This window comes from Protobothrops mucrosquamatus, unplaced genomic scaffold (assembly GCF_001527695.2).
Source record: "Protobothrops mucrosquamatus isolate PMUCROS unplaced genomic scaffold, P.Mucros_1.0 scaffold1472, whole genome shotgun sequence".
Lineage (NCBI taxonomy): Eukaryota > Metazoa > Chordata > Lepidosauria > Squamata > Viperidae > Protobothrops > Protobothrops mucrosquamatus.
Window position 1 is genome coordinate 291,319 of NW_015387650.1, and position 22,767 is coordinate 314,085.

At 47.3% G+C, this 22,767-nt stretch overlaps 1 protein-coding gene across 1 annotated transcript in view; it reads left to right on the plus strand.

Annotated features, from left to right (window-relative positions):
* Window positions 1-741: 741 nt before the first annotated feature.
* LRRC49 (leucine rich repeat containing 49) overlaps window positions 742-22,767 on the plus strand; it is a 25,819-nt gene continuing 3,793 nt past the window's right edge. The window contains exons 1-14 of the mRNA XM_015822134.2: window positions 742-798; window positions 1,589-1,651; window positions 2,112-2,199; window positions 3,716-3,907; window positions 4,344-4,428; window positions 5,002-5,205; window positions 6,793-6,859; window positions 7,403-7,546; window positions 9,397-9,458; window positions 12,948-13,095; window positions 14,782-14,865; window positions 15,429-15,583; window positions 20,014-20,242; window positions 21,609-21,794. Of these exons, the coding sequence (XP_015677620.2) occupies window positions 742-798; window positions 1,589-1,651; window positions 2,112-2,199; window positions 3,716-3,907; window positions 4,344-4,428; window positions 5,002-5,205; window positions 6,793-6,859; window positions 7,403-7,546; window positions 9,397-9,458; window positions 12,948-13,095; window positions 14,782-14,865; window positions 15,429-15,583; window positions 20,014-20,242; window positions 21,609-21,794 (1,764 nt within the window). The remainder of the gene's footprint in view (window positions 799-1,588; window positions 1,652-2,111; window positions 2,200-3,715; window positions 3,908-4,343; window positions 4,429-5,001; window positions 5,206-6,792; window positions 6,860-7,402; window positions 7,547-9,396; window positions 9,459-12,947; window positions 13,096-14,781; window positions 14,866-15,428; window positions 15,584-20,013; window positions 20,243-21,608; window positions 21,795-22,767) is intronic.

A 22,767-nucleotide genomic window follows, 5' to 3' on the forward strand; every position in this document is an offset into this window, starting at 1 on the left:
TCCGCCCGGCTTTGCGTCTTCTGCAGCAAGCAGAGGCCAGCCTTGCTTAGCAGATTGTGGGAACTCAAGCCTTGCAGAAGGCAAAGCCACGGCAGACTGAGATCTAACGGGCATGGCTTCATCAGAGCAATCAAAGGCGCTTACCTTTCTTGCGAACTTGGCTTTGCACAAGGCAAAACCGTGGATTCAGACCTTTGTGTGTCGCTGGACCCCATAAAGAAATCGGTGTTTCATTAGGCAAGGATGCTAAGCTAACCATGGTCTGCCCATCGTGGCTTCTGCAAGCAACTCGACCCTTAGGAGCACCCAAAGCAGGATCAGGCTATTCTCCCTGGCCTGGGAGGGCCTCCTCTCAAACCAGACTGGCGGGGCCGTGCATGGGCGCATTCCCTGACCCCGCGGCCCTCCCACTCGAATTGCAACCTGTTCCCACGCAGCGGCTCCACCCAAGGCGTTCTCTCTCCCCCCCCCCGTCCCAATTGCAACGTCCGGTTCATTTAGGACGGCGTGTTCGTTTTTTCCCCTCACGGATCGTCCACTGGGAACCCGAAGTGCTTATTGATGCCTCGAGCCCGCATCCCCTTTGCGCTCCCTGGGTGGCGGCTGTCGAAAGCGTACCCGGAAGCGGGCGTTGCCACGGCAACTGCCCGGCGGCTTCCGGGCGGAGCGCGCGAGAGGAGGCGGAGGCGGCGGCGGCCACTTCCGCGCTTTGTTGTGGCGGCGGCGGCGGGAGTGGTTGTCATGGTGCCCAGCAAATGCCGGCCCGCCGGGGTAGGAAGGCCGGGCCACACCGTCTCGGTAAGCCAGGGGGCCCCTTGAGGGCCGGGGACTACAGGTCCCATGGGGCGCAGCCGGGGGTGTGGAGCATGGGGCCTGTAGTCTTTCCCCTACTGGGGAAGGCCATTGTGAGCAGCTCCCCCTCCCCCACTTCCTCCTCCTCCTGGTCATTTAAAAAAATAAATAATGAAAAAATAATTTTGCTTTCCATGTTTCAAATTTTAATTCTTTAAATTTTATTTTAATTATTTTCTATTGTCATTTTAAATTATTTTTATTTTAATCCTTTTTTAAAATTTTACCTTAAATTAAAATGATTTTTTTAATCATTTTAATTTAATGTTTTAATTATTATTATTATTATTATTATTATTATTATTATTATTTTATTTTATTTTAATCGTTTTGAAACTTTTTTATTTTAAATATTTTTCTGTTTAAATATTTTCAGTTTTGGTACTTATTTGATTTTTTTAATTTTTTTTTTTTGTTAAAAATTTAATGCTTTGTGGTAGATTTCTGTTATTTTTTGTTCGTTTCATCGTATTGCTTTGTGTTTTCAACCCCTTCAGTGTCACTCATGTGAGATGGATAGCGATATAAATTTACCAAATAAATGTATTTGAAAAATTAGTTTTTTTCCCCCAAAGGTCACCAGAATGAAATACCCCCTATTTTATGCATGCATGATTCTAGCGACCCTTTTCACCCCATTTACCTAAAGCAACTCTCAGTTGAAATTCTCTTCTCCCTGTTCCTCTTTTAAACGTGAGATTCTTGGAGGTGGTTAATTCTCCTTTTTTGTTGACAGGCCAACAATTACGGAGTTCAGCTGGTTCTTCAAAGTACGTCGTCGGCAGAAAGAACCAGAGCTGTGAGACTTGAATTTTTTTATTATAAACATTTTAGAGAACTCCGAGGTCCTGACTGAAGTTGTGTAGTGAATTTGGTGTTTTGTGATGTCTTCTGATGTGGGTGCGTAGATGTGCTGCCTTTTGCTCTTTTATGGTTAGGCTTCTTGCATGCTTTATGTTGTGGAGAGCACATTTTACAACTCCCAAGCACATTCATCCCTGTGCTGGAATTAATAAAACTATCCTAAATAAAGAAGCAGTAACAAGATTCAGTCCTATTGAATGGGAAGGGGTTTGCAAAAAAACCCTTTGTCCTATTTTAGCCTTCACATGACATAATTTGGGACACGTCACTGCAACTCACCACTCCTCTTAAAATCTTCTGTGTTTCATAATCTCAGTGTTTCTTGGGCGAATCCGTTTTCTTTGGGTTTTCATAAGGTGCATAATGCCTTTTCCTTCTCACATTTTGTATTGCAGCTGGAGCTGAGATTGCACAAAGAACAGCCCTATCTCCACAACCGGTTCTTGCAGCATGACCTTGAAAAAAACCACCCCGGAAAACTAGGTATTCTTGGGAAGTTTGCTGTCAAAAATCAAGATTGCTAACAAGGGACATAAGAAACGTGTCTGTAATTCTCGCATTTTGGGGTGAGATGGAATCTCAGTTTTTTTAAAAAACACAGCAGAAAGCTTTTGTGGTGGCCTTTCGGTGGCATCGCAAAGATCACATTCTGAGATTGAGAAAGGGGATCACTTTTTAATTATTTTCACTTTATATATTTTGCTTGATTTTTATGCTTCAACTTAACGACCACAATTGAGCCCAAAATTGATGTTGCTAAGTGAGATATTTGTTAAGTGAGTTTTGTCCCATTTTACGACCTTTCTTGCCACAGTTGTTAAGTGAATCTGGTTTCCCCATTGACTTTGCTTGTCAGAAGGTTGCAAAAGGTAATAATAATAATAATAATAATTTAATTTATATACCGCCCTTCTCCCGTAGGACTCAGGGCGGTGCACAGCATATTAAAACAGATACAAACAAAATACATCAAAAAACAAAAAAACCCCATAAAACCAAATTAAAAGCCAAATATTGGAAGCTGTGTGTCAATTAAAATTTTCTTAAAATCATCCCTACCTAAAATCCNCACCCTGAGGAGGCCCGCTCTGTGGGAGCGTACCGGTCTATGGGAGGGAATCTGTGGCAGAAGGCGGTCTCGGAGGTAGCCAGGTCCAATGCCATGGAGCGCTTTAAAGGTGGTAACTAACACCTTAAAGCGCACCCGGAAGACCACTGGTAACCAGTGCAGCTCGCGCAGCAGCGGTGTCACATGGGAGCGACGAGTCACTCCCCACACCGCCCGCGCGGCCGCATTCTGGACCAGTTGAAGTCTCCGGGTGCTCCTCAGGGGGAGCCCCATGTAGAGAGCATTACAGTAGTCCATGATCCCAGGACAATGCAGAGGTCATAAATAGGAGTCAGTTGCCAAGTGTCTGAATTTTGATCACATGACCATGGTGGGGGGGGGAATGCTGCAATGATTATAAGTGTGAAAAGTCTCAAATGGTGGTCATGTGGCCCTGGGACCTAAAGGCATCCTGGTTGCCATGCTCTCAAATTTTGATCACATGACTGGGGATGCTGGGACAGTCATAAGTGTGAGGACTGGTTGCAAGTCCCATTTTCAGTACCGTTGTAACGGTTGCGAAATGAATTGTTATAAGTTGAGGGCTACCCGTAAGCTGTTGTGAACCACTTACAATTCAACAACATAGAGCAGGAGTCTCCAACCTTGGCAACTTGAAGACTTGTGGACTTCAACTCCCAGAATTCCCCAGCCAGCCAATTCCCCAGCCAGCCAACTTCAATTCTGGGAGTTGAAGTCCACATGTCTTCAAGCTGCCAAGGGTGGAGACCCCTGGCATAGAGGACTGCAGAATAGTAAATGAATGGTGACATAGTCAGCCCTGCTATTTTCAGAGGCTCATATATGCCCAGGAGTCTGAAAGGCTGTAGAATTTGATTAGTCTTTTCAGGCTTGAGGACAAATAATCTTTTTTTTCTCTCCTTCGAGCAGATGGAAGATTAAGTCCTTTGTCACGCAGTAAAAAAGTCTGCATCCCCATCGCAGCTAATTTTGCAGATATCCCTAGTTTGGAAGTGAAATACGGGCCGGGTTCTCTCACCGTCTGTGGAGACGGCTCTTTTCCGAACCCTTTGAAGTACCGAATTCAGCAGGACTGCCATAATGTCAGTGCAAATAGCCCAGGTAATTCTGCAGATCGACAGGGCTAATGCAACTATGGTCCAAACTGGCCAGGGAATTCTGGGAATTGAAGCCCACACATTTGAAAGCTTCCAAGTTGAAGGAGCTCTGTTCTAAACAGTTACTAAATCTTTGCCCTTGCCCGCTTCTTAGGGCTGAGAGAAAGTGACTGGCCCAAGGTCACCCAGCTGGCTTTGTGCTTAGAGCTCATGGTCCCCCAGTTTCTGGGAGAGCAGGGCCTTGGGCAGGGGGGTGGACTAGAAGACCTCCAAGGTCCCTTCCAGCTCTGTGATTCTAGCCTGGTGCCTTTAACCACGGTGATCCCTTCCTTTGTGACAAAACCAGGATGCTCCATGGGAGACTGGAAAGGCTGCCCTGGCTTAAAAAATTGGTCTGAATGTTGGTAGTTGAAGACATGTTTTCATTTCCCCCCTGTTAGATATTTATAGGGACACAGGATTTCCTTTGGTGTACCGCTCGGCAGAAGAGAAAATCCAGCTTTCGGACCGGATGACCCTCGAAAGGTAAAAATAAGGAGGGAGGGGAGGGCAACTGTCTTGGCTGCAGATGTTTGCAGCTGGAGATTGGCTGCAAACCTCTGGAGCATTTGGAGGGAGAATCCCTGTTTCCCAGGTTGGGAACTAACAAACGGTTGCAATTTATATTCTGCTTTAACAGATGGATTTAGGGAGCTAGGAAGACTTTCATTTTGCTCTTGTTTTCCTTCTCCTGTTTGCCACCTTCCCTTCTTCCTCTCCCCTTCTTCCTTCGCTTTTACAGTTTTTTTTAAACATAGGGTACTGTTTCAAAATCCTGGAAATTTATGCGGATATGCTTCGTTTGGTCGGAGGCTCACTTTGGTTTTAGGTTGCTGATTCCCTCCACTCTCCAAGGCCCTGTTTCTCAACCTTGGCAAGCTTTAACCGGCGTGGATTTCAACTCCCAGAATTCCCCAGCCAGCCAGCCAGCTCCAAAGTCCACACAGCTTAAAGCTGCTAAGGTTGAGAAACCCTGAGCCAGGGCCACGATTAGAGTGATCCCTGGGCTGCTAGCTACCCCTTTCCTTCTTAGAGCTGTGTCTGGAACTTCCTTCCCAGGCAGAAGCTGACCGTTTGCCCCATCATTGACGGGGAGGAGCACCTTCGGCTCCTGAGCTTCCAGCACAACTTCATCACTCGAATCCAGAACATCTCCAACTTGCAGCACCTGATCTTCTTAGACTTGTACGATAACCAGATCGAAGAAATCAGCGGCCTTTCGACCCTGAGGTGTCTCCGGGTCCTGTCGCTGGGAAATAACAGGTAAAGAAACAAAAGTTGCATTTGGAAAAGCAGGGCTCTTTGGGCAGGTTTTATTTCGTGGCTGGCCGGGCCCGAATTCAGCTGCTTTTGGTAGAATTCTGCTGCTTTTGCGGCAGAATCCTCCAATTGAGATTTAACCAGAACTGGTTTACTTTCTGAGCCCAGGCTAGATGGTTATTTATTTTATTTTATTTATTTAATTTAATTTATATGCCGCCCTTCTCCCTGCGGGACTCAGGGCGGCGCACAACATGTTTAAAACCAAAGATATATACAATCCCCCCCCAATAAAACCGAATTAAACCAAATTTTAAAGTTGTGTCTTCCAAATTCCTAAAAATGAACCCAATATAAAATCCTCCCTAGGTCAGGTCCGCTTGCTGAAAGAGCCATGTCTTGAGGGCGCGACGGAAGGTAAGGAGATCCGGAATCATCCGAATCTCGGGGGGTAGTTCATTCCAGAGGGTAGGGGCACCCACAGAGAAGGCCCTCCCCCTGGGGGTCGCCAGCCGACATTGCTTGGCCGACGGCACCCTGAGGAGACCCACTCTGTGGGAGCGTACCGGTCTGTGGGAGGGAATCTATATGTCTAGTGAGAGTCCCAAAGATGCTTTTTCAAGAGACAAATGGACTTTTTTGTTTTTCCTTGAAGACATTTCTCTTCTCATCCAAGAAGCTTCTTCAGTTCTGGATGAGAAGTGGAGCGTCTTCAAGGAAAAACAGAAAGTCTAGTTGCCGCCTGAAAAACCACTTTTGGGGCAGCCTTGACCTGGATGACTGAGAATCTCCATAGACCCAAGGCTGGTGAGAGTGTTTACCGTTTTTTTGTGTGAAAAGTCCTTGCTTCTTGCCGAGCTGAGGTCCTGCTCCTCTCTGGACGTCCACCGCCATCTCGGGACATCTCTCCATCTTTCATCTGGAGCCGTGTTTCCAGGGGGAGGAATATCAGGGCCCCCACCATATTACCGTTGCTTCTGAAAGCCCTCTTAAAACTCGCTCCAGACGTCCAGATACAAAAATGGAACAAGCCACCTGCAAACAAATAAAGATCACCTGCGTTCCTTCAGCCTAAAAATGTCAAGACCTTTGGATTAGAGTAGAATGGTGGATTTCCTCTGGGGTAACTCTCCACGCTCACATTTCTCCATTGGAGCAAACAGGACGGGAAGAGAACTTGGAAGCCTCCAACTGCCACCAGTCTGTGATTCCAGGTCATCAGGAGTTACTTCCTCTGCCTCTCCCCCCTCCCCCAAAGCCACACAAAAGCTTCCAGACCAGAATTAACCACCGAGCTCAGAGAGCACCAAGGACCCCACAGTTCAACCCTGAGCCACAAAGAATCTCTTCTATTGAAATCAGAAATCCCTTTTTCTATTTTTCTGCCTCTGACGTACAGACATTCCCATTTCACGCAGAGGTAAATGAGCTCTTACACTTCTGCTGTTCCAGCTTTCAAATGCTGCACTCAGACAGCCTGGAATTCCTGTCATAGGGCAAAAGATCCTTTAGCTCTTCTTGATTGATACCATAATGTATTTTTCTTTTTTCCCCCTTCCATCCACTTCAAATGCTTCTTCGCCATTGCAGAATAAGGAGGATTTCAAACCTGGATAATCTTGTAAACCTTGATGTCTTGGATCTTCATGGCAATCAGGTAGGATTCAGCATTTGCAGTTGGGGTGGGAAATAACTATCAGCTGGCAGTTAGTAGGGACTACTCCTTCCCTGCACCCTGGGTACAGAGAAGAGAGTATCCAAGGATTAGGAGGGGGGGGGGTAAAGGATATATCGGACAGAGTCCTGTCCTGGGCTATTCCTTGTTTTGCATACTCCGCTATATAGGAAGAGCACGGCTAGCAGGGGAATTCTGGGGCTTGAAGTCCCCAAGTCTTAAAGTTGCCAAGGTCAGATGCTTAACTGATAGGTGATTTAAACTGGGTTGAACTGGAGCGCTGGGAAACCAGGAACCTCTGGTTGGGTATTACTGTTCTTTATAGGCCATTTAGAGACATTAGGGGAATAAGCACATAGATGTTCTAATTAAAGAATGCACACGGCACAATTTCATCGCTACAGCATCCTGGCACATAATTTTGATCTCAGAAGATAAATTTCACAGAATCATTCTTTGACGGTGGGTTTTGGGTGGGAAACGGGCGGGTCCAAGAGTAAGTGACTCTCCCCCTCCCCCTCCCAGATTTCCCTCATAGAAAACCTGAATCACTTACGAGATCTCCGAATGTTGAACCTGGCGCGAAATTGCTTGACCCACGTCGGAAACCTCAGCGGCCTGGATTCGTTGCTGGAGCTCAACCTCCGCTACAATAAGATCAGATCGGTGGTGAGCCCCTCTTGAACCGAACCCGGCTTGCCCCTTCAAGGGGCTTTCCTTGGCAGAGAAGAAGATGCCCTCTGCTCAGAGGTGGGGGGGGGGCTGATCTGCAGCTGGCAGAGTGCTTCTGCCCCATCACTGAAGACTGAAACGGTAGAGGGTCTCCCGCTTGGGCAGGGGGTTGGACTAGAAGAGGGGTGTCAAACTCAATTTCATTGAGGGCCACTGTCAACGCTGCAAATACTATATATTCAGCATTGTGGTTGCCCTCGGGGGGGGCGGGTGTGTGTGGCCAGGGTGGGTGCAGCCTACTGGATGGGTGTGGCCTACTGGGTGGGCGTGGCCAGCTCTACATCATTTGCTGGCCACTTCCAGGCGATGGTCCATTTCTTCATTCCTCACAATGGGTGACCCCTCCCCAGCATGCACCCAGGGGGCGGGGCCGACACAACAGGGGGCTGGTTCCTCGCTGTTTCCAGACGGCCTTGTGGAGCTAAGACTGAATGCGTTTCAGCATAGATGGCCACCACAAAATTGTACATTGGCTCCCGGCCGGCCTGGGCCTAGGCCAAGGCAGCGGGGCCCATTCCCTCACTATTTCCAGGATGGCTTCATGGGCCACATGAAACCACTTCGCGGGCCGCATCCAGCCCCCGGGCCTTGTGTTTGACATGTCTGGACTAGAAGACCTCCGAGGTCCTTTCCCATAACTTCTGTTCTTGAGTGAGACATTTGTTAAGTTTGAGTTTTGCCCCCTTTTATGACTTTTCTTGCCTCGGTTGTTAAATGAAGCACTGCAGTTGTTAAATTAATAACACGGGTTGTTAAGTGAATCTGGCTTCACCGTTGGCTTGTCGGAAGGCCGCCAAAGGGGATCGTGTGATCCCGGGGCACTGCGACCGTCATGAATGGGAGTCAGTTGCCAAGCATCCGAATTTGGATCACCTGACCGTGGGGGTCGCTGCGACGATCGTTAAGTGTGAAAAATGATCCTAAGCCAGTTTTTTTCAGTGCCGTTGTAAGCTCGAACGGTCGCTAAACGAATTGTTGTAAATGGAGGACCACTTGTATTCTTCTTCCCTCTCCCCCCTCCCCCCACAACACACAGTTCTTCAAGCTGTTCCTTTCCAATACTGGAAATTATCCCATTTCTCCCTTCTTCTTTCCCCCACCCACCCGCCCCGACTTTATTCTAGCAAACAGCCGCAGGTGGGAGACCCACTTCTTAAAGGCCCCACCTGCCTGCCTGCCTGCCTGCTGCTGAGACAGTCCCTGCATGACTTGGCAGTTTGATGCGGGAAGAGCCAGCAATCCTGTTTTATTTTGCCTGCTGTTCATTGCGGCACATTTCCCCTCCCACCCCTCCTCCTTGCGCACCATGCCATCTCTCCCCACCCCTCCTGAAATGCTGAGACAGCACCAGGGAGAGACAGAGAGACAGAGAGAAAGAAAGAGAAGAGAGAGGGAGAGAGAGAGAGAGAGAGACAGAGACATAGAGAAAGAAAGAGAGAGAGAGAGAGAGAGAGAGAGAGAGAGAGAGAGAGAGAGAGAGAGCAGCCGGCCGGCCGGCTTTCAGACAGACAGGGAGCAGCTGCTACGTCTGGCACCCCGGCCTGCCTCCCCACCTCTCTTTTCTCCGCCTTCCCCCTCTTCCCCTCGCAAGCTGCACAGCGTGGTTTCCCCCCCCCCCCAAGAGGGCTCTGCCTTCATTCTGACCTGCGCCACGGAAGTCGCCTCCCATCAGGGCTGCGGGAAGGGTGGCAGGCACGAAGGGAACCGGCATGATTTCCTGCTCAGGAGTTCTGCCTTTCCAGCCGGCTTCGCCTCTGACTCCGACTCTCCCTTCGGTCTCTTTTTAGAAAGATGTGGACAGCCTGCCCAGCCTGCAGCGTCTCTTCCTCAGCTTCAACAACGTCTCTTGGTAAGCCAGAGCTGCGTGTTCTCCTCTCTCTCGCCTCTCGAGTTGCTTTCCTCCTTGGGGGATCGATCCCAGATCTTCTGCAAAGGGGCTTTTGGTCTAACTGGTAGGAAGAAATGGTCAGAATGTGTGGAACTTGTCCCGAAGCTGCTTTTCCCCCACAAAGGCAACTGGGCTTTTTTTTGTTGTTGTTAAAGGAAGTCCAGTTGCCTTTTGGAAAAAGCAACTTTGGGACAACCCTGACCTGGATGACTGAGAATCTCCATGGAAAATGTGGAACTTCATAAAGATCATGAAGCAAACGTGTTTCCAAACAAACCTGTTTTATGCTTTTTTAAGTGACAGACGGGAAGTTCTCTGCTTCTCTTTCACCGGCTCATGTTTGTTCGGAGTTCTGGTTCCTTAAAGGGGAGATGGGAAAATATAGGATGCCACGGGATCCAAAGAGAAAAAAAGCCTGCTCCCCGATTCTTCAGATTCAGGAAGATCTGTTGTGAGTCAGTATCATGCTCCTTGTATGAAAAAGTGCCAAGAAGGGGTTTAGGATACGCAGCCCATTCTCCTTCCTACAGGTTGAAAATAAAGGGAGTTTTCTTATAATTGAAGTTCCTGGGTTCCAGCTGTGCAGGTTTCCAGCACAGTCTTTGTTAACTAACATGCCTCCTGTTCCTTGCTGAGCTATTTTAGACTTCAGGGCTAATGCTTTTCTTTGCGCCCTTGTCAAGAATGCTGCCGTCCCTTGAAGTGAAAGGAGTGTGAATTCTTTTCTCTTTTTCTGCAATGCCTTATTTGTGTGGGCGTGTAAATGTAATTCTGTACTGCAACACCTCTTGATGATTGCGTTGCAGACTTAATATGTTTTGCTCAGTCTTCACTGAATCTTCCGGTCTCGTTTTGTAATCATCAGATGTTCAGCCAGGCCCCTGTCCTGGGGGTGATGGGTGTGTTGGGGAAGAGTTCATTCTCACCCTCTCAAAACTAGTTGGACACTGGGGGGTGGGTGGGTTTCCTTCCGTTCTTTAGATACGGAGCTGACTGACTTGTAACAATGATCCACGCCAGTTACACTTCAAATTGAGTCCCTCTGGGACTATTTTGTGACTTTAATGTTCTTGAGATTTAGTAGTACTAAGAGACATACCCTAGAGTGGAAGAGATGTTGAAGATCATCTAGTCCAGGGGTAGGCAACCTTGGCTCTTTTATGACTCGTGGACTTCAACTCCCAGAATTCCTGAGCCAGTATGGCTGGCTCAGGAATTCTGGGAGTTGAAGTCCACGAGTCATAAAAGAGCCAAGGTTGCCTACCCCTGATCTAGTCCAACCCCCTGTTCCAGTGCAGGAATTCATTATCACAGCATCCCTGAACAGAGACACATCCAGCCACTGCTTAAAGCATTGTTTCTCAACCACAGGAACTTCTTTAAGAGGGGTGGACTTCAACTTTAAGAGGGGTGGACTTCAACTCCCAGAATTCCCCAGCCAGAACAGAATTCTGGGAGTTGAAGTCCACTCCTCTTAAAATTCTCATGGTTGAGGAGCACTGTTTTCAATTCTTCCAGCAGAGAAGCTACTATCTCCTCAGGTGATCTGTTCCATTATCGAATTGCAGAAAAATGGAAAAGAAAACTGCTTGAAACCTGGCAGTATCACTTAGACACGAATACAGCAGCCTCCAGTGCCGAATCCAAAGAAGCTGCGCCTGATCCTACCACACTTGCACGGCCTCTGTGGTTTTGAGGGGCTAGGATGCTTCAGTCTTTGCCTGCTGAATACACACATAGCCCCATGCAAACTTAGGGGACCCACCCAGCCTTGCGATGGTTGAAAGACTGCAGCCTTTCCCTGGTCTGCTTGCAGTGGGAGGCAAGCTCTGCAGAAGATCATTTTCTGTTTTAGTGTGGCTGACATCATCCTTCCCGCCTCGCACTTGCAAAGTTGCATCTGGGCACTTTGGTGAGGATTCCTCTAGCCTAGCCAGGCAGAGCTGCTGTTGGAAAAGAGGTGGGGCAGGACCCAGGTTTCTTTGGAAGGGAGGGGGAACCCTCAGATTGCTAAGGGAGAGGAATCTTTCTCTAAGCTTCTGTAAATGTTAAGCCCCTGAAATACCTGGAGGGCAGGAAGCCCAAAGAAGCTGTAATAGCCATGTGAGCCTTTTGTAAAAAAACAACAGAGAACTTGTTTTCTTAAAAAAAGTACCATTTACTTAAAAAACTCTGAAGCAGAGTTGAGTCAAAGTAATCTCATCTGTCTGGGAGCAGAGATGTAGAGATTTCGTTCCATTCACTCAAAGCAAGGTTAATCTTGCCTTTCATGGGTGGTTTTTTTTTAAAATGGCAAAAATGTATGTATTTGGAAAAGCTTATACTGGAAAAATTCCCTGGGTGCTGAAACATAGGAGCAAAATGGTCCAGACTTGAAAAAAGGCCAGCTGCATTGGAAATGGAAAGTCGAGAAAAAGGAAAATTAAATGAAATTGCCCTTGATTTTTTTGGCTCATCTCTGCTCTCGTGAGAGCTTTCCAAGATCCTGCAATCCCACTCTGAGGCTGTCTACCTCTCTCAGCCACTCTCTGAGACTGGGGCTCCTACTCCTGAGTAGGACCTGCCCCAAGGAGCAAGGGGGGGGAAAGAATGCATTGCTGGAGGTGGCACTCTTATGGACCTGGAAAACTCCTTGGCATAGGTTGCCTCCTAGCTGCATTCTGGCAGTCGGCCATCATGCAGATTTCCCAGTGATGCTGACTTGGGAAACGAGCAGTCGCTTCCTTGCCAACCCGATTCCAGGCCCTGTTAGGTGGTCTCGAGGATGGCCCAGGGGAGGGCGTGGCTTGAAGGTCACCTCCCAAATGAACAGTTTGGACTTTCCATTCCATCCTACCTTAGCCTGGAAATCATGCTTAGGTCAGCCTTATTTCAATTACTTGCTTCTCACTAAGGGAGGGGTATATTTCCTTGACTGAATGATTGATGGATGTCGGTCTTTTGAGTTAATCCAGACAAGAAGCACCCCCAGAAGACTTCAATTCCCAGAGTTCCCCTGCTAGCAGATGCGGACATCAATTCCCAAAATTTCCCAGCTAGCAGGCTATGGATTTCAGCTCTCAGGATTCCCTAGCCAGCATGAAAGTTGAAGTCCACACATTTTAAAAGTTTCCCGAAAGTTCCTTAAAAGGCTTCCAACATTTTTTTCCTGATCACTTCCTTGCTTCAACGTCCGTCTCCTTAGCCTCCTTCGTTTAGCAGAATACACCGTTCAGAGACCCCACTATCTCAAATACTACATTATGCATGGTTCAGCTGGGTAGATAAATAGGTAAATAAAGAACACAGGTAAACACCGAGTAACATTGACAACCTGTTCCCAAACTGCACATTTATGTAACATGGGGGTCAGTTGCTGTGGGATTCTTTTAAGACAGGTCAGGGCCAAGCAGCTGCAGCTGTCTGAGTTTTTGTGGGCTTCATTTCTTCTTTCCCCCCCTTTATGTTCAGCGTGGAAGACATCCTGTGCCTGGCAGACTCGGCCTCTATTTCAGAACTCACCCTAGATGGCAACCCCATAGCGCAGGAGGCATGTTACAAGCCGACCATTCTCCATCGTATGATGCAGCTCCGACAGCTGGATATGAAAAAAATCACAGTAAGCAAGGACATTTGAGAAGGGTTTCCGGCAGTTGAGCACTTTTTCGGGTCCCCATTCAGCACTAGGGTATCCTTATTCTCAAAAGAAGACCAGGATAAAAATTCTCCCTCCCTCCCCTCCTCCCTCCCCCCCTCTTTTCCCCCCCAAAAAATTTCAATGCAATTCTTAACAAGCACTAATGATATTACCTAGTTCGGTCATGAAACATCTGCAAGAAAACCACCAAGCTCAGAGAGCGTGAAGGAACCCACAATTCTTAACTTAGCAGCATTACATTGAATTTTAAATGAAATGAAACATTTTGACAGCTGTAAAGTTTGGGGGGAAATGCCAAGCGGCCTTTGAATCTGGGGAGACAAGCCATTGCTTAAATTTAGGGTAGGCAAGGATTGCTCTTAGGCCATGTAAAGTCAGGATGAGGCTTCAGCAAGAGTCCTTGAGTTGCCTGCCACTGGTTGAGCTTTTAAATGAGCAAGATTTTTTTTAATAAGCTCTTTCACAGTTTAACTAGCCATTGTATTCTGGCCATTAATTTGCATGGCATTTTTCAGAGCAAAGAGTGTACAGTGTTCCTCAACCTCAGCAACTTTGTGGACTTCAACTCTCAGAATTCCCCAGCCAGCTTACCAAGATTTTTTTTTTATTTATTTTTTTTACTCAAGGCCCTGGTCTTCAATGCTTTTGACTTGAAACTTCTTTTGAGTTTATCTGGAATTGAAATGGCCAAACCAAGATTTGGTGCATAATGTCCATTAGGGGGCGCCCCTAACCCAATATAGAAGAGTTGATTCCTGTTTATGCTTATGCATGGGGATAGAAGGGTTGAAGATGTCCTAGTCTTCCCCTGATCTTCAGTGTATAAAGGATGATCCATGCCCGGATAATCTTACAGATCAAACAGGGGAGATGAGGAAGAGAGACAGCGAGTGAAAAGAAATTAGCAAATACACATTTGGAGTTATTTTCCGATTATTCCTGCTTAGAATCTTCCACGTTTCAGCTTCAGCCTTCCAGCCAGTTGAGGCCACAGACCTCATATTTAGAAGTAAATCTGGGATCAGAGCTGTTCAGAGTGATTGCAGTTATTTAAAAAGACCGTCTATTTAGGAGGTAACCTGTATAGGACTGAAACATTAGAAAAACCCTAATTAATATTAATTGATTTTATTTGAGAAGCATTCCCCCAACTGTTATAAAAATTGCAGTGGAAAATTCATTTTGAGGATTTCTTACTGGGAGACACAGAAAAAAACATTTTGGATGCTGGGAGGGACTGACATGTAACGGTATAAAAATGATTGTTGTCCCATTACTGTTATTCTCAAAACTTTCCCCTGTTAGCAACTGCTGTTCTTTCCTCTTGTTTGGTTTAAGAGCCAGCTGGGGGAAAAAAAGCCAAATGCTTCCTTGCATTTTGCAGCGTTGTGCAGCATGTATATTAAGGGACTATAATATTTGTTTTTCCCTCCAGGGATTCCCCTCTAAAGCAAAAGGATCGTTCCATCTTGCTAGGATGGAGTAATGGAGGCAGATGAGTCCTTTCCTTGGTGGGGGAAATCATACTAGGGAGCCTGACTCTTGATAAAAAAAAGACATTAATTGGTGATTTTAATGGACCCCTGACTTCTTTTGTGAGCCTTGGGGAAAAGTGGGTGCTTGTCTTTTGTTTGTGTTTGAATCCAGGAAGAAGAACGGCGCCTGGCATCCGTTGCCCTACGAAAAGAGGAAGAGAAGAGGCGTGAAAGTCACAGGCAGACTTTGTTAAAGGTATCTTTATGAGGATGCAAGCTAACAAACCTCGATTCCTGGTTATCTCCCATCCCAACAGCCCTTTCTTTCTTACGGTGACAGAGACAGGTTAGGGATGTCCACCACTGTCTCCTTCTGGCGTGATGGCTTCACCGCTTCCTTCCTTCTCCCATAACAGTCCTACAGTGGCCAGGTTTCCACCAGACTCAAAACTGTGGGGTCCTTGGTGCTCCCGGAGCTTGGTGATGTTCCTGCAGACATTTTATTATCGTACTAGGTAACATCATCAGTGCTGGGGTGGTGATACTAGTTAGTTACCTAATGAAACACCTGCAAGAAAACCACCGGGCTCAGAGAGCAGCAAGGACCCCCCACAGTTCAGCCCTGAGCTGCAGATCCTCTCTTCGGTCGAAACTGCTCAGCGATTCAGGGATTCCCGGGACGAGGAGCTCTCTGCCTTGAAAAGCTGCTCAGCTGCCAAGATCATCCCGAAGACTAAATCGGTGTTTTTTTCAAACTGGGCAACTTTACCTGCTCCAAAGTGTCGGTCTGGACTCGGTTATCTCTCCATCGCTTTTCAGGAGAAGAAACGGTTAACCATCTGCAACATCGCCCATCACTGGGAAATCCAGCAGAACCGTCTCGTCCTGAAGGTTTCGAACCAGGAGCCGGTCCAAGGCGAGGAGCCCTGTCAGAACAACAGGAATGCGGCTTGTGAATTTCCCGAGGAGGGCAGGTAGGGAATTGCCCAGGTTGCTCCAGGACTAGCAATCCCAGGTCTCTTTCCTCCAGCGGCGCCTAGTCCGGTATTCTCAAGCTTGGCAGCTTTCAGAGGCCTGGACTTCAACTCCCAGAATTCCTCAGCCAGCCATGCTCTCTCACCTAACCTCTAGCGCACAGGTCCCCAGCCTTTTGGGCACCAGGGACCTCTCTCACCAAGGAGAGAGGCTTTTCCGTGGACCGTAGAGTGTGTGGTTTTGTGTGCTGCCTGCATCTCACGGATGGGGCTTTGCTTGTTTGTGCGGCCCGCTTGCTGGCATGCTGTGGCCCGGTACCGGCCCACGGACTGGGGGTTGGGGACCCCTTCTCTAGCAGATACCAGGTACTTACGACCGCAATTGAGCCCAAGTTTTTCACACTTAAACAGCCACTGCAGCATTCCCACGTGATCCAAATTCGAAGACCTGGCGACTGGCTCGTACTTATGAGGATCTTAGTGTCCCGGGGTCACGTGATCCATATTTGCGACTTTATGACAAGCAAAGTCAAGGGAGGAGCCAGATTCACTTAACAGCCCGTGTCACCAACTGAACAACTGCAGTGTTTCACTTACAACCATGGCGAGAAAGGTCATCAAACGGGGCAAAGCGCATTTAATAAATTTCTCCTCGCTTAGCCACAGAAACTTTGGGCTCCATTGTGCTTGTAAGTCGAGGACTGTGTGTCGTTTCAAAACTCTTTATTTTTTTGCATCCGTTTTTGAATCCTGGTTTTCCTCCCCTGCTTTGCTAGCCCCCCCCTACCCAAACTGGCCACATTGTACAAAAATATACAACAAGTCGTGGGCTCTCCAACAAACAAGCGTGTTTCCTGCCAGATCCCACGGTGTGAAGCTGCTAATTCTTTGCGCATGACCGGCTCCCGTCAACACGGCCGCTCAGAGCAGCTTCCCCCTAGTTGGGCCATCTCTCTCTCTCTGGCACCTGTGTTGTTTTAAGGAGAAACTCTTCCTTAACTCTGACTCGGTGGTGATTCATAGGATAATTTCTGGAATTATCGGGGCGTGTGTGTGTGTGTGTGTGTCTCGTTGCTTTGAATCGGTTTGCCAAAGCCAATAATAATTATTCAAGTTTATTTAAAAAACAAAACAAAACAGAGATTTTTTTTAAAAAAAACTTCCTCTGCAGTAAAGGTATCAATACTTCTTTCAGGATTTAAAAGTGGAAGCTGTGTGTTTTGTGTGTGAGGAGGAAAGGCTAACATCGGATGTTCTTGCTTTGACACTGTCTTTGTGACCTTAACACTTAAGACAGGGCTCTTCAAACGTGGCCCTTTTATGACTTGTGGACTTTAACTCCCAGAATTCCTCAGCCAGGCATGCCTTCTGGGAGTTGAAGTCCACAAGTCGTAAAAGGGCCATGGGTCCCCACCCTTGGCATAGATCATGTAGGACATCAAGGGTGACCACGACAACTTGAATGGCATCCAGAAGACATCTGGTGAGCTTGACTCTGAATGTTGGTTCCTTCCAGGTGCCATTAATTTATCTGCCTTCTTTAAAGACCAAGAAAGCAGGACTTACTTCGGTTTGTCCCTCTGCTGCCTCCAGCTTTATACCAGAACCAGGCACAAACTGAAGAAGGAGGCCAGCTTAGGCTTCTGGTATTTCCTCCTCCATCCAGTTAAAGGAACATTTTATGAGCAATGTTATTATTATTAATTTTTTTTTTTTACCCAATTGGGGAAAGCCTCCCAAGCTAGTTTATTCTTAGTAGTTTCTCCATCATGAATGCCATATTTTTTTTTTTTTTACTCGGTCTCTCTCTTTTTTTTTTCCTGTCTCGTAAAATATGAAGTGTAAAGTAAATTTCCACATTCCTTCTGGAAACCGTAATTCACTTTCGCACAGAGGAAAATGTTGGAAGAATTAGCTGTCTTCATTCCTCTCGAACGAAAGCGGGTGTGCACGCACACAGAAAGCACGCGCTCAAATAAAACCACCCCAGCTAAGGTCCTCTGCTCCACTTTGATAGGCTCTGCGCCAGACAGGAAGACTGAGGCCTCCAGCTCCTCCTGTATTTCGGAAGGGTGCCGTTCAAGAAAGCGTCCTAGAACGAGGGGATTTGGAATGGCGGACAAAGCTTTCCCTTCTCCGCGGTTCAAGCAGGGCGTTGCCAGCGGTTTCTCCAGACTGCAGATATTTGAGCTTCTGTTACATTTCTATAAATCAAAATCACAGGAGCCATCAAACCATTGAGAAGAAAACAGCCTTTTCTTCGCCTTGACACGAGGCAGGGGAGCACAAGCCGTAGCTGTGGCCTTTAGGAAATGAGCCTTCGGTGGGCCAGTCCAGGGTTTCTTTGCCGTCCCTGGTTGGCTGGCTGAGGGAACGAGGTGGCTCCAGCCAGTCCCGAAGGCTGGGAATTGGAAGCAGGCCAGCAGCGGAGACTTGTGCCCTAACCCTCCATAAAGCATTCATATTCCTGATGGTGAGGATGTTGGAGTCATATTCTGAGCTCCCACAAGAGCAGGGGTCCCCAACCCCTGAGCCACAAACCCACTACTGGTCCGTGTCCCGTTAGGAGCCGGGCCACGCAAGGGAGCGAAGCTTCACATGCACGTGGGCAGGATCTAGGTAGCATGCGAAATCACACACACACACACACACACACACACACGGTCCGTGGAAAAAATGTTTCCTACAGAACCAGTCCCTGGTGCCTAAAAGATTGGGGGCCTCTGCACAAAAGTGATTGTTCACCCTTTGCAATGAACTCCTGTCCCTTTCCCCAGAGACAGTTGAATCTGAGGGTGAAGCAGTGTTGTAACTCAGGACGGGGGGGTGGGGGGTGGGGAGGTGGGATCCTGCTTCCCCATCTCTTATGTGCCCTACGCCTCAAGAATCTTCTTGGGGCCTTGCTGGGAAAGAGTGGGTGGTTTGAACCCAGCATGGAGCCTTCTCTAGTCTGATCTCCCAAAGGATGCACAATTCTTAAAGTTTACACCAGTATCCTGATGCCGGGAAACTTGGCCCTTTGTGGGACTCTGTCTGTCTGTCCCAGAGTCTTGGCTGCCATCCTTTAGGGGCCCAGAGAGTCCATGATTTCAGCATAGGTCAGGTATTTTGCAAGGAGAAAGTCCCAGATTAAGAACATGGCAATTAGGAATGGATCTTCGATAGATGGATTTCCTGCTTATTTCTTTATTTTTTGCAAGGAAGCAGATGGTTCATACACCCCATCACTATCTTGCTCCTGTATTGTGCCAGTCATGGCATTAAGGGACCTGCAGAGACCCCGTGCCTGTAAATACAATCAGTGCAACGAAATTAATTTTCAATTGTTCCTGGTTTTGCTAAGGCTTTTTAAAATTTCATTTCTGCTCGAGAAATCTGCACGGTGGGATTCAGAGAAGAACAAATTTAACCCACATTCAGTCTTTTCGGGGTGGTGACTAGGTAATATTTCCAGAAATAGATGCCAATCAGTGAAGTGGTTTTTGTTTTTTTTAAAATTGCTTTGGCACAAAGGTTGGATTCCTCCATAAATTACTTGGGGAAGGTGCTTAGAAATCAAACGAAGCTGGGGCACCTTTTGCATATTTGATACCGAAAAATGAGATAAAAATTAGTGCTGAACAAGGAAGGAATTCAAAACCGGGCACTGGGCCCAGCCGCCTCCTTGAAGCAGAAGATTTCCAAGGCACCTCAGGGCTCTGAGCCCAGCCTATGAATGTGAGATAAAGGAGGATCCCTGTTACAGGGAATGGCCTGCAACAAATAGTTGTAGTACAGGGGTCTTCAAACTTGGCCCTTTTATGACTTGTGGGACTTCAACTCCCAGAATTCCTCAGCCAGCAACGCTGGCTGAGGAATTCTGGGAGTTGAAGTCCCACAAGTCATAAAAGGGCCAAGTTTGAAGACCCCTGTTATAGTACAAGTAGTCCTTGACTTACGGCCGTAATTGTGCCCCAACATTTCTGTTGCTAAGCAAGACATTTGTTAAGTGAGTTTTGCCCCATTTTACAACCCTTTCTTGCCACAGCTGTTAAGCGAATTGCTGCAGTTGTGAAGTTAGCAACACGTTTGTTAAGCGAATCTAGTTTTCCCATTGACTTTGCTTGTCCGAAGGTCGCCCAAGGGGAACACGTGAACCCGGGACGCTGCGACCGTCCTAAATACGAGTCACTTGCCAAATTTTGAGCACGTGACCCTGGGGGCTGTTGCAATGGTCATAAGTGTGAAACACGGTCCTAAGTCGCTTTTTTCCAGTGCCATTGTAACTTTGAACTAAAGGAACTGTTATAATTGGAGGACTATCTGTATATTCCTAGCCTTGGATCGGAATTTTCCGCCTGGCCGGGGAAGGTTGATGACATTATGGCCTCTCTTCCCTTCCTCTCCCGCTCTGCTCCTGCGTAACAGTTCTTCTCTCTCTCTCTCTCCAGGTCTCTGGAGACCCTTTTAGGCAAAGTTGTGCCAGGTCTGGAGTCTCACCTGGTGGAAATAGACGGCGATACCCTCTGCCTGTACGGTTCCGGAGCTCTGGAATCCCTGGACCGGAATTGGAGCGTTCAGACGACTGGAAACATCGCTACCATCTCTTTTATTTTCATAGACTTTGATGAAATTATCCCAGTGCTATCGAAACTGAAGATCAAGTTCCCCAATTTTCTGGCAAGTTGCGCCTCTCCTCTTTGAACCCTCTGGGCAAGGCTTAGAAAGCCTTTGTGCCTCGATTGGTTCACGTAGAAGTAGAGTAAGAAACCTGCAAACCCAGTAGAATGACCAGGCATACGACCCACAGAATCCCTCCAGGAAACCCAAGGATACCACACCCAAAAAATAAATAAATACATTTTTCCTTTCTTAACTGGTACTCCATACCAGACGGAACGCCAAACGTGGAACTCCACTTAGCATCTTGACCACTCGTAGACCTCTGGCTCCCCTCTATCCATTGGCCTGAATCCTTTTTAGGAACCAAGTAAAATGTGGCCAGTGTGACATCCTGCAGGAAGCAAGTGCCACAAATGGCCTGTTTTGAAATCACAGAGGTGAGGCTAGGTCAGATTAAGGGCCCTTTTAAGGCAACCCTTTGTGCCCCCTGGGGACATCAGTAGATGGCTTCCAGATGGACACAAATGAAAATAGATAATCGGCCTCTTTTGGGTTTTTTTCTCCGCATCAACTATTATTTCAAGCTTGTTTCCTGTGATTAAAGAGCTGTAAATAGCCCTCAGGACTCATGGCTATTGATTAGGAGGTTCTCCCTGCCATTTTAAGGTCTGAATTGTTAACTCTCCCCACTTCTCATTGCAGTGAATATGTTGGGAGGAAAAAAATGTATAATTTACTAGCTGGCCAAGACAATGAAACTATCCATTTTTGGCTATGCTCATCTCAAACCTCTTTGACCATTGTAATCATAAATAGAAGAGAACCTCTCTAGCTCAGGGCTGAAATGTGGGGTCCTTGGTGCTCTCTGAGCTGGTTTGTTTTCTAGCAGACGTCTCATGACCCAACTAGGCAACGTCATCAGAGCTGGAAGAGAGTGAAGGGGAGGAGGAGGAGGAGGAGGACTGTGGGGTCCATGGTGTTTTCTGAGCTTGGTTTGTTTCTAGCAGACGTCTCATGATCCAACTAGGCAACGTCATCAGAGCTGGAAGGGAGTGAGGGGAGGAGGAGGACGACGACTGTGGGGACCCTGGTGCTCTCTGAGCTTGGTTAGTTTCTAGCAGACGTCTCATGACCCAACTAGGCAACGTCATCAGAACTGGAAGAGAGTGAAGGGCAGGAGGAGGAGGAGGAGGAGGAGGACTGTGGGGTCCATGGTGTTTTCTGAGCTTGGTTAGTTTCTAGCAGATGTTTCATGACCCAACTAGGCAACAACATCAGAGCTGGAAGGGAGTGAGGGGAGGAGGAGGAGGACTGTGGGGACCCTGGTGCTCTCTGAGCTTGGTTAGTTTCTAGCAGACGTTTCATGACCCAGCTGGGTCACATCCTCACGCTTCTCACGTCTTCCTCTGCTTGCCTCTTTCAGCACTTGAAGTTCAAGGAGACCAACCTGACGATGTTGCAGCAGTTCAACGCCTTAGCTCACCTGCGTCGGCTCGAGCAGTTAACAGTTGAGACTCAGGGAAACCCGGTGGTTACCTTCACCTTGTGGAAGTTCTACGTTCTGTTCAGGCTGAACCATTTTAACCTGCAAAAGATCAACGGGTTAGAGGTAAGAAAATCGACATTTCCTCACTGCATTTGTGTCTCAAGGCCAGGTTCTTTTTCCTGGCTTAAGGCAGATTTCAGACGCAGTTTCTTGGATGTTGTCTGGCCCGATAAACCGTGGCTAAGGCTAATGGGGGTTCACTTCGGGTCAAGCGACGTGATGGTTTAGTCTTGGGAACTAATACATTTCCTGAACAAGTTAGATGGGTTTAGATCAGGGGTCTCCAACCTTGGCAACTTTAAGACTTGTGGACTTCAACTTCCCGAATTCCCCAGCCAGACATCCCTAGTTGGGTCATGAAACATCTGCTGGCAGGGGAATTCTGGGAACTGAAGTCCACAAGTCTTAAAGTTGCCAAGGTTGGAGACCCCTGGTTAGGGGGTCTGGAATTTTTGCTGTCAATAAAATAGAAGTTTCTCCTGCAAGGAAATGTATTGATGGCACACGGCAATCGAAGAAGCACTTTGAGAATTTCTCTGCCTTTTTCTGAGGTTCGAATCACTATCGGCTCTTATGAGTTTTCATACTCTACTTGCACTGCTGACATGTGCAAATTCTTTGTGAGGCGTGCGTGTGTGTCTGTGTGTTTGTTTGCCAAATAAGCCAACAAATGTGTTGAGTGAACAGAGCAAAAATTCCAACAGGAAAAAACATGAGAAAATTGGAATCAGGAGTAAAGCAAAGTGCAATCGGGAAATGAAGGGAGGGAGAGATCACACCTCTTTCTTTCTTTCTTTCTTTCTTTCTTTCTTTCTTTCTTTCTTTCTTTCTTTCTTTCTCTCTCTCTCTCTCTCTCTCTCTCTTTCTTTCTTTCTTTCTTTCTTTCTTTCTTCTTTTCCTTCCTTCCTTCCTTCCTTCCTCTCCCTCCCTCCCTCCCTCTTTCTTTCTTTCTTTCTTTCTTTCTTTCTTTCTTTCTTTCTTTCTTTCTTCTTTTCCTTCCTTCCTTCCTTCCTTCCTTCCTGTCCCTCCCTCCCTC